Raw genomic sequence first — 14,502 nt, forward strand, 5'->3', positions numbered from 1 at the left:
TCTTGCCCAAGCTCATTTGGGGAGGAGATGGATTTGGAGGATGTCTCCTGCACCCATTGCATCTGCTTTAAAACCTGTTTTTCGGTGTGCCAGAACCTGGTGTCCAGGGTTTTCATACTGCTTGCCTTTTCCTTAGGAAGCCTGACATGGGCTAAGCCCATGGGTGTGGGGCCTGCCGGGTGTATCTGCAAGTGCTGCTTTGAGGTGCCCATGGCTTCTGCTCTTCGACTGCCCTCACTTGTGAGAACGTTCCCCCTGACACTGTGGGACAGCATCTATCATGGTTCATGTCCCTTTGTGTACCCGAAAAGAGTGGCTCCATCTCCACTACTCCTTCCCTGAAAGCAACTGTGGGTACCACCAACCCTGCTCTTCTGCCATCTGCAGGGCTCACCTGGGCTGTGTCCCCCACACCAGGGGAGCCAGACCTGGCCAAAGCTCTCTGCAAGTCCCAGAGCTCCCCATGTTGCCCTCACACAGCCTGGAATGCTCTCCCCACTCCTCTACCAGAGCATGCCATTAAACTGACTGGCCATGTAGTTTTTTTCCATCAAGACACTGGAATTTGATGAATTTCAGGAGTTTTTTGATTAATTTCATGGCTTTTCCTATCAGTCTGTGTTAGTCAGTGAGCTGACAGACCACTCATCGTGCACTGTGGACAGGCAGAAGGGACTGGTTCAAAGGCTCCTTGGGATGGATGAGATCCTGCTCCATCCCCTGCTTTGTCTGTGGGACAGACCCTTTCTCTGGAGACTCCCTCTGGCCAGAGCCCCTCGTTGTGTGCCAGCCCATGTGAGTGGAGGCTCAGCTCCGCAGGCTGCCGGGTAGGTTCCCCACCACAGCTCAAGACACTCACAGGAGCTTCTTTGGCCTCCCACCTCCTTTGGTGATGGCCAGGAGGAACCCATCCCAACCCTCCGCACAACACAGGGCTCGGAGCTCATCTGGTTTGAATTATATTTTTCAATAAGGTTTTGTGAAACACTGTATCAAACTTTGTACTAAAATACAGATATATTACAGCTACTGTATTCCTTTCTCCACTGATTTTCTTGGTTTGTTTTTCCAATTCATCTGGCAACAGCACTCTCAAGCTGGCAAGACCCAGGCGCTGCGAGTTCCCGTTGACCTCATTCTGGGGGGCAGCTGTCAGAGGGATGTGGGCACTGCTGGGCTCATGGCTGGCAGAGGGCACTGGCAGGAGTGCTGGCACGCACTCCATCCCGGGTGGCTTTGGCTCCCAGATGGTGTTTCGGCTCAGCTCCATCCCCCACCGCCACCCCGCAGGGCCTTAGGGCACCACTTACCTGCTCCAGCCTGCCCCTTGGTGCCTGGTGAGGCGCTGGGTCCTGCAGAGCCCTTCACTGCCATCCCCCAGCAGCCTCCACACTCCGTGGTCCCATCCCAGGACTGTGGTCCCACTCTGCTCCCTGCTCCCACTCGCCTGCTCCCTGGCCTTGCCCAGTGTCTCGGTCCAGCTCTGCCAGGGCTCCAACAAGCCCCTGGGTGCCCTGCCCTGGGCCCTGCAAGGAGCCCCAGCTGCTCGCACTGAGACACGGCCAGTGCTGAGGACTTTATTGCATTGCAAGGGCTGTGGTGACACAAGCCCCTGTGGCCGGGGGAAGCCCACATACACGCTGGTCTGGCCAGCAGAGCCACAGCCAGGCTGCAGCCACCCGTGCCGGGTGTCGGCTCTCGGGTGCTGTGTGTGGGCCTCGGAGGCCGGCGGCGCTGCCCGGGGCAGCAGCCACCAGCTCCCCGCACGCCATCACTACGGGCCAGCGAGGTACAGCCAGGAGGCCGGGTGGGTACAGGAGTGCTCAGGTACACCCGGCCGTGCCGTGCGGCAGGGAAAGCCTTGCTGTCACCAGTGGAGATAAAGCACCGTATGGGGATGGGGAGGGAAGGCGTTTGGCAACAGCCCGCGGCCGGCTCGGGGAGGGGTCTTGGCGGGGGGGTCCTCCTGTGCCCGCCCGGGGGTTTTGCATGTTCAGCTGCTCCCACTTACCAGGGCTTACATTCAACAGCGGCGCGAGTCGGGTGTCCCACGGCCGGCAGCAGCAAGGCCCCTGCGGTCCCCATGCTGAGGGGAGCGAGCAGCAGCCTGCGGCCCAAGCCACGCACCAGGAAACACCATGTCCTGGGCTGGACTCCCGGAGCGGGGGGAGAGGGGGCTCGAGTCACTTTACCCTGTTTAGAGAATATGAATTTACATGTAAAAGTAGGGGTTGGGCCCCATCTCGGCCACCAGGTCCCCTGGCTGTGGAGACAGGATCACGGAGCTGTACAAAATGGGAGTGGGGAGGGGTCCGGGACCCGGAGCAGCCGGCACGGGGCGTCACTGGGTGCGCGTTCGGGTGGGAGGCAGCAGGTCAGGAGTCCTGGGGATGTAGAAATCTGTTAAAAACTCCAAGACTGTTTTTTCCTTGAAACAAAACCGCAGCTGGATTCTGTTCTTGAACAAAGCGGGTTTGAGGCATCCTCCCCCGGCGGCAGCCCGCAGGCAGCGGTGAGTACGGAGCTGGCAGGGTGCGTGGGATGGTGGTGCCGGCGTGGACATGGAGGTGGCCATGGATGCGGCGGGCGGCTGGCGCATCCCTGGCACGGGCACCGGGGCCCGGAGGGCGGCGCGGGACGCTCTGTGGCCGCTGGCAGCAAATGAAGGGCAGGACAGGGAGGGAGCGCCCAGGCTGCTGGCCATGGGAAGAGGGTCCTGCTGCGGATGGTCGGCCTTATATCCTCTGCAGGGAAAGCACAGCAGGTTGGGGATGGGCTTGGGCGGGTCTTACTGAATTATCGTGCTACTTGCATGTGCCAGGCATATGCCTGTCCCCATCCCTGCCACCCTGTCTCTGCTGCCTCCCTTCCTCATTGTGCACAGCCCTGCTGCCTGCACAGCCAGGGTCCCCCATCCCATCCCATCCCATCCCATCCCATCCCATCCCATCCCATCCCATCCCATCCCATCCCATCCCATCCCATCCCATCCCATCCCATCCCATCCCATCCCATCCCATCCCATGTCACACAGACACCAAGCACAGTCACACCCAGAGACAACACAGAGGGACAGGGGACAGGACAGTGACACTCATGGCTTACCGCAGTGCCAACAAAATCTGTGGAAACAGAAGGGAGAGAGGTCAGGCAGGGCAGAGGCTCAGCAGCTCCCTCCCACCCTGCCCAGCCTGGCTTGCCTTGTAGGTGGCAGTTAAGCCTATGGCACCCTTGCCAAGCTGCCAGAGGGGCCAAGCCCCCCAGGCTGCTCCCACCCAGGATCCACCCAGCAGCATGTGCTGACCTTTGCTCTCTGTCTTGAGCTCCTCGTGCAGCAGGTCGTTCTGCCGGTTGCCGAGAACAAAGGCCAGGAAGGAAAGGATAAGGGCATTGAGGATGCCAATGATAGCCAGGATATAAGCCCAGCGTACAGAGCAGTCGCCCAGGGAGTACTTCCCTGTCTTCTCCCCACACATGTCCCGTATGGTCTCTGCATCCCAGCCATCGGGAAAGATCATGCAGCCCAGCACCAGGCAGAGCGCTGCAAGAGGGAGAGGAGGAGGAAGCATCAGAGACAAGAGTGGCAGTGCTGGTGCTGAGCCCCCCAGTCAGTACATGAGTGCAGCCCATGTCTGGCAGAGAGCCCACCTTGGCCCCATGACAGCCCGGCAACGTGGCAGGTGACAGCCACCACTGCCTCAACTGCATTTTTGGCTGTCCCAAACCTGGCCCACGCACAAATAGGGACTTCAGGCTCTTGATTTCTACCAGCATCAGCCACAGGATCGGTGGCTGCCCACGGGCTTTCCTCATCACTACAAGCTCCCTGCATGTGGGCAGGAGCTACTGGTGCACTGTGGGCAGGGATGCTGCCTGTGGAGAGGACTGGCATCCCCAGGAGCCCCCACACCTGACCACCCCACAGCCTGCAAGTACCACTCCCGGAGGGGTCACCTTCCCAGCAGGCCTCCACCCAGCACACTATGTGCTGAGCAAGGAGACATCAGGGAACACAGGGATGGAAATGCCAAGACAAAGCCTGTAACTATCAAGGTAAGGAGGTGACTTTTTCTGACTACAGCAAGTACAAAAGCTCCTCACCCCATATCAGCTGGAAAAGCTAAAAATAGTAATGATGTTGGCTGCGGTGCCCTGCAGGTACTTTTGCCCTGAGTTAAGGAAGAAGCAAGAGGCTTGTGCCCACACCAGTTAAAAGTTCTCTCTCCATCCCTTTCAGCAAACACCCTGCAGGCAGGCAGCTGGCAGTCTGGCATGAGCTTTCTGAGTGCTAGCATGTGTTTTGCACTGCTTTCTATGGGGAAGGGAAATCCCAGGAGGGAGGCAAGTGCCTGCAGGGCATCACACTGCACCCAGGAAAGGACAGGGACGCTGGCACACAATGTCATGTAGCAGCCTGTGCCTGGCCTCTGACTCCTCCACACACATAGCAAACCCCCTTGGTAAAAGTGTCTGTGGACAGTGGCAAGCCCTGCATGCTGATTTACTGCAATGCACAGCCCTGGTGCCACCCCAGCACCTCACAGCTGCACAGAGCCAAGCTGGTGTCTCCAGCACATCATCATCAGGGACTCCCAGCCAAGCACAGCCTGTCTGGGACTGGGCCAACCCAAAACCATCCCTCTGCAAGGAAACACAATCAGCACTAATGCCATGCACTGTGTGGTAAATGGTGAGGAGCAGCCTGGACTGGTGCTGACCTGGGCACCTTGGAATAGGATGGAATTAATTCAGCTGAGGGCCTGAATTAAAGGGGATCAGGTGCAGCAGACCTTTGCCAGGGATTGTTCCTGTGAAAGCAGAGATGCTAAGAGGATTTTAGGATCCTCTGAGCTCCCAGTGCAGTGTAGCTGTGAAACAAACTAAGGTGCTCTGTGACAATCCCCAGCAAGGGGTGGATTTACCCCCACAGCACTGCTCAGGCTGGCACAACCCAGCCTGGAAATGGGCACAGTTGTAAGAAATCTGCTGAAATCATAGAGGAGGAAAGGACCACAGGTACACAGTGAGGCTGGGGGAAAGCACAGAAAGCAGCAGCTCCAGCTGCCTGGGTGGGCAGCAGACCTCAGCAACAGCCACTCTTGGCCCAAAGGAGAACAGGGGCTGTGCCCAAGACAGTAGGCAATTATGAGTTGAAAAATCAGGCACCAATTTTACCTACACCAACAAGGGCTTGGGCAGGCTCCCAACCTTTGTGCACAACCCTCAGCCAGTCCTTTACAGGAGCAGAACAGCAGCCCCTGGGTCTGTCCCTGGATTGTGTCATGTCCTCTGCTTTCCTGAGCTATTATTCAGGGTAAAGGTGGGTCCAGCTGCCCAGATAAAGTAGAAGCCTGCCAAGAGCTCACTGCTCTGAAAACACCACAGGTGAGAGGGTCTCCCAGGACATCTGCAGGTACCAAACACGGCAGGACAGGCAGTGATGCCACAGCACTCATGGAGGACATGAGAGACAGGGTTTAAGGCAGAAGTAGGGTGGCTCAAAAAGGTGTGGGAGACACTTGTGTCATGGGTTATCACAGGGCAGTCATGGAGGATGTGCAGTGATGGCCACTGCCAGGACACTGCCTGGCTCCAGCCTGAGTCTGCTTGTTCTGATCCCTCTCATCCCCATGTGCCTGCTCCGTACTGCACCAGGGCAAAGGGTGCAGTCCCACTGTGCCCTGTCCCACTAAGCAGGTGCAGGATCTCTGCCCATGACCTTACAGCCCATTTGACAGAATTAAACACCAAATTTACTACTGGGCAGAGGTGTGTGCCCAAGTCACCACACACACCCAAATGCCTCTGCCTGAGGGTGACTGGCCTCTTCCCAAAAACCCCTCACTGCTCTACAGCTCCCTAGGAAGTGGCTGTGCTACTGAAGGCAGGTGGTCTCCTGGTGAAGAGCAGCTCAGTGCTTTCCTCTTCCCATCTGCCCTACACGTCCCCAGCAGCAAGCCAAGTCCTCTGCTCTGTCACAAGCAATTCCCTTTTTTGCACTCCACAGGCCGCCCAGTGTCCTGGAAACACCTTCCCGTGCCTGCAGCAAGGAGTGACTTTGAAAAATGGAGCAAGAACAAGGAGGGGATGCCCACACAGTCCACAGGCCTCGGTGCTGGCCTCTCCAACAGGTCTGAGGGATGTGGGGTCAAGGCTCTTCCTCTGACCCCATTCTGCCCATCCTTCTGGCATCGTTCTGCCAGCACCTACCTCCAAATGCCCCAAGACCCCTTGCAGACCTGCAGGAAAACCTTGGATTTTGTTTAAAGTAGCGAATTTCTATGCCTTGCAACCACAAGAAAAGCACCAGTTGATGACCCCTATGAAGAGCCACTATTAAAAGAGGAAAAAATAACCCAACTCCTGTCCATTTTGCTTTTAATTCCTGTTCTTCTGAGCCTGTGGTGCCACTGTCAGTGGCACCAAGAATGGCTGGCTGGTCTGTCACACCGCACAGCTGCCATCCTGCCCCTAGGCCCTGGGCTCCAACTCCCTTTCCTAGCGTTTTTCCAGTTGTAAAGACAGTTTTGAGAGCAGCCATTCAGTGATCCCTGGGACAAAGTGCATGCAGAGGGAGGATGATCCTGCTGGGGGTGGGGCTCTGACCCCATAAAGCTGGCATTTCTTGGCTTTACAGCTGGTTCATGGCTTCTCACTCCTCAGTGCTCCCTTGGTCAAGGTCCGTTAGAAAAAACATGGGCATCTCAAGGGTTTTTGATATCCTCACAAAATAAATTAATCAAAGGGAATGCAATGTTATGACTCAGGCTGCAACACTGAAGCAGGATTTGAGCAGAAAGAGGAGGCTCCTCCTGGCAGGACAACATCTCTTGGTGCAAGGTGCATTTAGCTAATTTGGACTGTCTGAGTAACCCCCATGTTTGCTGAGTACCACTGCCCCTGTCCTGAGCAGCTGTTACAACAGGATTAAAACCTGATTTTTTAAATTACTTTTCTGTCTAGTTTAGTCTGCAGGTGTGAATGAAAACTGGCTTTTACTGCTTCTGTCTGCCATGGGTGGAAGGAGCTCAGGACATGCCCTGCAGCTGAGATGCGACCTCCCCCAGAGCATCACACCACCAGAGAACACACAAACGGGAAGATGTGAGGTTAATGGGGGAAAACCACCAACCACTGGATCCAAAAAGGGCTTTTAAAACTGGCGTGGGAACAGCACGTCCAAAAACCCTGGGGAACTGGGGCTGGGCTGTGCTGTTGGGGTCTAGAGTGGCTGCTTTTCACCAGAAAACCTCCTGAGAGCTAAGCACCAAAAGGAAAGGGGACAAACACAGTCCCCCCTCCTCACCCTAAAAACTGAAATCCCTCAAAAATAAATCAACACTAAGGGCAGCGTGCTCTGGACGACGAGCACCGGCCATTTACACAGACACGAGCTCCCTTACGGCGTTTTGCTCCACAGGCTGTTTTTGTGCCAAAAAATCAGCAGGATTCAGAATAGAGTTATGAGTTTGTATGAATCAGAACTGACAGTTACTTTATCTGGAACAACAGTTCAGGGATGTAAGCTCCAGGACACGAGCGGCTCCGAGACGCCCGGCTCAGCCCCTCCCCGCGCGTACCCAGGCACATTAAGAGCCGCCACGGGAGGGCTGCGCTGCCGCGCAAACCCCGCGGCGGCGGCTGCGGAGCACACGGCGCTGCACGGATGCAAGGGATGGGCTGCAGCCCTGCTCCTGTCCCCTCTGCAAGACCTGAATGGTAGGGGAAAAAGAGGGGAATGTTCAGGAAAGCTTTTCTGGGGGTCCAGAAGGCAGTAATTCAGCAAATGCTGAGGGTTTTAGCAGTGTTGTTATTTTTTGCTGCAAGGTCAGCAGGTGGAAGTGGTTAATTTACGGGAAATATTCTCCCTTTGACAGAGAAAAGGCCTGAGGATAAACCGCGGAGTCACAGGATAGTTAAGGTTGGAAGGGACCTCTGGAGATCATTTAGTCCAACCCTCTTGCCAAGGGTCATCTAGAGCAGGTGATACAAGAACGTGTCCAGATGGGTTTTGAATGACTCCAGAGACAGAGACCCCCACAACCTCCCTGGGCAGTCTCACGCTCAGCAGCTGTCCCTGTTACACTCCAAGCCAGTTTGCAGCAATTGTATCTGCCTCATATTTTTTCATAAAGAATTTCAATGAATGACTTTTATATCCATGAAAACAATATTTTGAAACCTCAAAGTCTCTGAAAGGACTTGGGTCTCCAGCAAGTCACAGTCAGGATGATGAGCCTGTCCTGATGTGGTTCAACAGAGCCACTGCATTGCTGCCAGAACCAGGGAGGGTCTTGGGGCTTTAGCACTCACCCAGGCCAGATCGTGCTTTCCCTTGGGGCTGGAGGCCACACCGCCACACAGCTCCACCATGCTCAGCCCAGCAGCTGGCAACAATTCCCTCATTACTCCTCTCCACGGATATACCAAAACCATGCCATACAAGGGATCTCCACTCGGACAGTGGCAAACACAGCTGAGGTGCAGAAGATGAAGCCCTGCTCAGGGACCTGCCTCTGCTCTCAGGCCTTGGAAGGGCCCATCCAAGAGGTGAGTGTAGCTCTGAAGGGAGTCTCCTAAAGGAGAAAAGAGCTCAGATGGATATGTATCACCACATTCTTCATCAGGAAAAGTGGCTGGACATGGCACAATCAATGCCAAAATGCCACTGATAAAGACAAAGCCTAGCCCTAAGGCTAAAAGCATGACCTCAGATGGGAAGGCACCCCATGTGTTATGTATCCCTAAGGGAGGGAGTGTGAAGGTCTCACCACACTGACTGCTGGACCTGGAGCACAGGGAAACACCTTAAAATGTGGCCAGACAATTCTTCCATGGAAGCAGGATGGTGTGCTCAGCTGGCTGCCTCTTTTGACCCTCAATAGACTCTAAGTATAAAACCAAAGACCCTCTAGAAGCAACCCTGGCTACCACTTGGGGTAATCATCCTGATGGGAGGCACATGGATGCAGTGTCTCACAGAGGTGGCTGGGCTGTCTTGAGGGGCATTAGTGCTGGGCACCAGGACAACTTTGTTCAAAGCTCAGAGTAAACTCACAGGGTGAGTGTCTGTGTCTTATGCCACAGCAGAGTATTGGGGAATCAGAGGAAATGCTCAGGCTGCTCCTGGGTGGCCTGGTGGTGGTGTATTCCTACGCTCTGATTTCCTGCAGACAAATCCCAAAGGGGAATCACCCTCACAGCCCATTTCTCTTCAAGCATCATCCCATGGAACTTTCTGAAGGTGCTCCTCTGCTAATTTGGAGTATTGGGGTGACATCAGGTGCTGTCAGTCATACAGTGGTTGACGTGCTCATATTAAAGGCCCATCTCTGGTTTTATAACAGAAGGATTTAGCAAAATCGCCGGTTTTGCGTTACTGGGATTTTGAACAGGGCAGATGGCCACATTTCAATTTGCGATAAAGCAGAGTCTTTCCTCTTAATTAGATCCAGTTTCTTCCTAGGGGGGCAGTGGCTTTTGAGCTGGAGCTTCCTGTCAAGCTCTAATTAAACCCTGCCTTGATTGTTGTCCACTAATTAGACGTCGATGATTTAAAGTTGGTTGGGTTTTTTGTTTTTTCAAAGAGATCCTGAATTCCTCATCCTCCTCCCCCACATTCCTGCACTTGGTTTTTCTCCTCTGAAGAGTCCATCCATGCCCACAATCAGCAGCCCTTTACTCTGCACCAGCCATCCCACGGGGATGGGGTGGGGACACCTCTGCTCCATCTCTCTGCCCATCACTTGCCTCACCTGGCTTTCACCAGGGAGACCAAGAGACTTTGGGCCTCACAGTTCCTTCTGCTGTAGTAGGGCAAGTCCTTCTTCAGATAAACCCTCACTGAGGCAGGAGGCATTTCCTTTCCTTCTCTGCTCCTACAAACTCTCTGCTCTGACAGAATCCTCCGACTTCCCAGCCAGGTGAATCTCTAAAGTTTGCCATAGTGATGTGTCAGAACCTGCATCAGGCTATGTCCCTGCAGTAAGATCTGGCCTATGGCACTCTCTTCATAGGTCATGGCAGCTCTTTCTCCATGCACAAGGTAACACATCCACCTGTGGCTGCCTCAGACATTCCCAGGGAAGTTCAGCCCTGCCTGACCCCTGCCAGACAAGACTCTCTTGCTGGGACACATCACACCACCACCTCCGCATCCAAGCCCTCTCTAACGGGAACATCAGCCTGTCCTGTAGGAGAGCAGCTCTCTCATGCTGTCCTGTCTCAGGGTAGGGTGGAGGGCCACTCTCTATTAATGGTGCCTTGGACTTTCCCCAACAGAGAAGCCATGGAGCCATGCTGCTCTGGGAGAGCTCCAAGCCACCCTGGGCTGGCTGGGGCCATGGCCCCACTGAGCTGAGCAGTCAGGGTTCTCACAAGTGCAGTTGTCAGCAACACGTGTAATTACAAGGTGCAAAGTGTGACCAAGGACAAGCCCCAGCACAAGGTGAAGAGTACCCAGAGGTGGCAACAGCAAAGTGCTGTCATGGCCACCCAAATCGGAGGCAGGACAGGACAGGAGGCACTGGGGAGAAGACCCAGAGCTGCCTCCAGTGCTGTGCCCTCTGCCACACAGCTCCCTGTGCAGCAGTAGCAGCTGGGCACTCCACGCCACTTGATTAAGCTGCCGACAATCGGTAGGATTTGGGCCCTGAGCTTGCTTTAAACTGATAAATCTTCAGGACGGGGAAAATTAAAGATGAGGGAATTTTCTGATAAGCCAAGGCAGTTCTAGGTCTGGCTGTGGTCCTGATCTGGGTGAGGGGAGGTCAGGCTTTCCAGCCCTCCAGCTGTAAGGGAAGAGCTGGGCTAGCTTAAAGGTCCTCACACAGAGGGGCTGTATCCTTCCACATCAAGGACTGGAGCCCTTCTCACAGAGGGGATGAATGGGGTCCTTCCATTAGGAATAAGGGGCACTGTAGGTCCTTCCAGTGGAAGCTCTAGGTCTATTCACACTTAGTGTGCAGTGGAGAATAAGTGTTTGCCCACACCTGGTAAAATGTAAAACTGTGCAGAGAAGGAAGTGAAGGGTCTTGCTACCAAGGGAAGTTCAACATCATTCTTAAGGATCTTTCTCCCAAAAGGACAGACCCTGTGTGAGGACACCTGGGAAATCTGTGCATAAGGGGATACTTGGGATCCCTATCAATATAGGCATCAGGTCCCTTTCTGGGGAAAGGTCTGGGTTATTGTACAGTGTCACTTTGAGGAGTGAGTCTGTGAGGGTCTTGGGGTACAGCTACAGTGGGGTTTCATTTGTGGAAGGACCTAAGGAGGATCTATAGAGAGGGTCACTTTTGGTGGGGGTTAATTACTGGGCTTGAGGGGTCATGTCTGGGGAGACATCAAGGGAAAAGTATGGTGTACCTCTGTGGGAAGCACTGGAGAGAGCTGGGAGAGGCCTGTCCTCACAGCCCTTTCATGATGCAGGAGAGAGGGGGCCTGGGTACAGTATATCTGTAAGGGGGAGCTGAAGGGTGCTTTTACAGGGATGGGGGATCCATGCATGGGCTTCTTCCAGTGTTTGGGGGCTGAGTGTTCCCCTAAAGTGACTATCTCTTGAGGACAATCCCACATCTCTGGGGTTGATAGGGAGGCTAGTCCCTGATGTGGAGTGTGCTGGGGTGTCTGAATCCCCAGGGATTCAGGGGACTGATCCAGTGTGTCCTAGGCCATGTTGCAGGGTGTCCCAATGCTAGTGTGACTGAAGTGTACTGAAGTGCCCCAAGGTGGGTCCCTAGCCCAGGATATCCTGGGAGTCCAGACTGTCCAGACTGCCCAGGTGTCCCAGGGTCAGTGCCTGTTCTGGAGTCACCTGAGGTGGGTCCCTGATCCAGCTCTCTGGCTGTGTCCCAGGGAGCCTTATGTTTCCCTGGGGTCAGACCTTGCCTGGGGAATCCCAGGCTTCAGTGCCCCAAACAGGTGTGACCATCCCTGGTGCCAGTGCCAGGTCTGGATGTCCCAAGAAGCTCCGGAGTGTCCTGAGGACATTTCTTGGCTAGAAGACCCATGGCCCTACAGTGCTTGTACCTGTCCAGCTTCCTTGAGCGATCCCAATGTTCCCTGTGGCCAACCTCTGTCTGGGGAGACCCAGGTGCCAGTGCCTAGAGGCAGCACCTGTTTGTGGTGCTCTGTCAGTGCCAGTGCCTAGCCGGCTTGTCCTAGGGACAAGTCCTAGGGCCAGCTCCTGTCTGGGATGCCCTATGGATACACAGTACCTGTACCCAGCCCAGCTTTCTGGAGCAGCCCTCGTGTTCCTTGTGGCCAGGGGATACCAGGGAGCCCTCGGTGCCAGTGCCCCAGACAGGTGCCCATTCCTCCTCATCTGTCAGCACTAGAACCTGGCCTAGGTGTCCCAAGAAACTGTGGGGCTGGATCCTGGATCCACGGCCCTGCAGTGTTTGGACTCAGCCCAGCTTCCTTGAGCAACCTTGCTGTTCCCTGTAGCCAGGGACCCCACTACCACTGTCGGGGGTTCCCCGGGTGCCGCATGCTCAGCGCTGCCCACATTCTCCCCACCCCTCCCCGCCGCCAGGCCCGGGGCAGGCCGGTGTTCCCGGTGCCGGTGGTTCCCGGTGCCGGTGTGTACCTGCCAGCAGCTGCATCCAGGCGCAGATCTTGTAGACGGTGGCGGTGTTGCAGAAGAAGAACAGGGCGAAGCAGGTGATGCAGCCCAGCGTCAGGACCATGGAGAGCAGCACGAAGAACGCAGCCGCCTGGAAGGCGCCCGAGGGGATGGTGCTGAAGTCGGTGAAGGAGCCGCGGCACGACAGCTCCCGGCCCGCCAGCCCGCTGCCCACGCAGTAGTGGAACAGCCCGAAGTACCCGGGCTTGGGCGTGTTAACGCTGTCGCCCACCCAGTAGGGCTGGATGAAGACCACCACGTTGATGATGGCGAAGCAGATGGTGAAGATGGCCCAGAGCACGCCGATGGCGCGCGAGTTCCGCACGTAGTTGTCATGGTACAGCTTGGAGGCTTCCTGCGAGGGCAGCATCCTGCCGGCCGCCGCTGCCGGAGGGCGGGAGGGGCCGGGGAGGCGAGGAGCCCGCCCGGGGTCGGCGGGGCGGGGGGGCCGCGGCCTAAGAGCGCCCGCGGGCTGCCGGGCCCTGCGACACCCGCGCCGCCATCTTGGCTGCCGCCTCTGCGCCCCGCGCGCTCCCGCCGCGCGCGCGCGGCCGTGCGCCCCCCCGCCACTGCGGAGCCGAGCCCAACCGAGCCCGGGCTCGAGCCCGGCCGGGCCCAGTCCAGCCCCGTCCAGCCCAGCCCAGCCAGAGCCCAGCCGAGCCCGAGCCGAACCGAGATCCTCCGAGCCCTCCCCCCGGGGATCGGACCGCTCCGCCGCCTTCTGCTGCGCTCGCCTCGGGCTCGGCCGAGCGACGGGCTCGTCTCGGTTCGGCTCGCATCCACTCGGCTTGGCTCGGCTCGGGTCGCCGGGCCCGTTCCTCTCCCCCGGTCCGGCAGGACCGTTCCCCGGACCGACCCCACCCGGGGTAGCGCCGGGGCATGGCTCCGATAAGTGCTGGAAGGTCCCCGCGTGGCTGCCTTTGGCCGGAGTGCGCCCGCAGGGAGCGCGTCCATCCTCCCGCACCCTTCAAGAGTCCGGGGAAGGCCCGCGGGGTGCCGGCGTAGGCCCCGGACGGGCAGCAGACCTTCCCCACCCTCTGGCGGGGCCGGAGCAAGTAAGTTGCGACCACTCTGGCTGCGTCCGCTCTGGGGCAGCAGGAGTCGACCCAAACCTCTGAAAGAGCGAGGCCAAGTACACGGCTGTGCCAGCTCAGATGTGGTGACAGGGCTGAGGTGCACAGCGTGCGCCAGGCTAGGTGTGGTGGATGACTGGGCTGGGGTAAACCAGTAGTGGCACAGTAGTGTCACACGGGCTGTCAGCACTTGTATGCCGGCAGGTGCCCTTGCGAAGTCCTGCCACCGCCCCGTCAGCCTCACAGCGGTCCCAAACCCAGCAGAGACCAAATCATGTCGGGGCAGTTTCATTCTCAGGCAACGAGATGCACCGCGTTAGCTGCAGTTGAACTCGGCTGTCATTAAATGTTTGTGAAAATTCGCAGCTGATTTTCAAATTAGACAAATGCAGATGAAAACCACGTTGTACTCCCCTGCAAGAGCCAAGGAACCGTGTGCCTCAGGCTGGGCACGGGCAGTGCCCGTCACCTTCGGCACGCACAGCCCGAGCTGGCTCCGTGACACTGCCCGGGCACACGAGCCAGTGCCGCCCTCAGCCGTGGCCGGGCAGCGATACCGCTCACCCCGCAGCTCCTCTACCACGGGTTCGGTGCGTGGGACCACACTGCGGGAAGGGCTTCTTTAATTAAAACGCATTTCGCGATTCTTTCTTTAGGGCAACGCCCTGGGCACGCCCGCCAACGCCACGGTTGGACCCATTCGGCGAGGCCTGACAGCATTTGCCGCGTCTCGCTGCGGGTGTACACGCGGGGCAGGAGCAGAGCCCGATACCCCCGGAGAGGGACGCGGTACCGCGGGTCGGA

General features: G+C 56.9%; 1 protein-coding gene across 1 annotated transcript; it reads right to left on the bottom strand.

Annotated features, from left to right (window-relative positions):
* Window positions 1-948: 948 nt before the first annotated feature.
* Window positions 949-13,064, bottom strand: LHFPL4 (LHFPL tetraspan subfamily member 4). The gene is made up of 4 exons (XM_059856589.1): window positions 12,590-13,064; window positions 3,305-3,541; window positions 3,106-3,122; window positions 949-2,744 (listed from the first exon to the last, which is right to left on the bottom strand). The coding sequence occupies exons 1-4, from the start codon at window positions 12,993-12,995 to the stop codon at window positions 2,736-2,738; spliced, it is 669 nt and encodes a 222-aa protein (XP_059712572.1). The 5' UTR covers window positions 12,996-13,064; the 3' UTR covers window positions 949-2,735.
* Between the last annotated feature and the right edge of the window lie 1,438 nt (window positions 13,065-14,502).

This window comes from Haemorhous mexicanus, chromosome 11 (assembly GCF_027477595.1).
Source record: "Haemorhous mexicanus isolate bHaeMex1 chromosome 11, bHaeMex1.pri, whole genome shotgun sequence".
NCBI lineage: Eukaryota > Metazoa > Chordata > Aves > Passeriformes > Fringillidae > Haemorhous > Haemorhous mexicanus.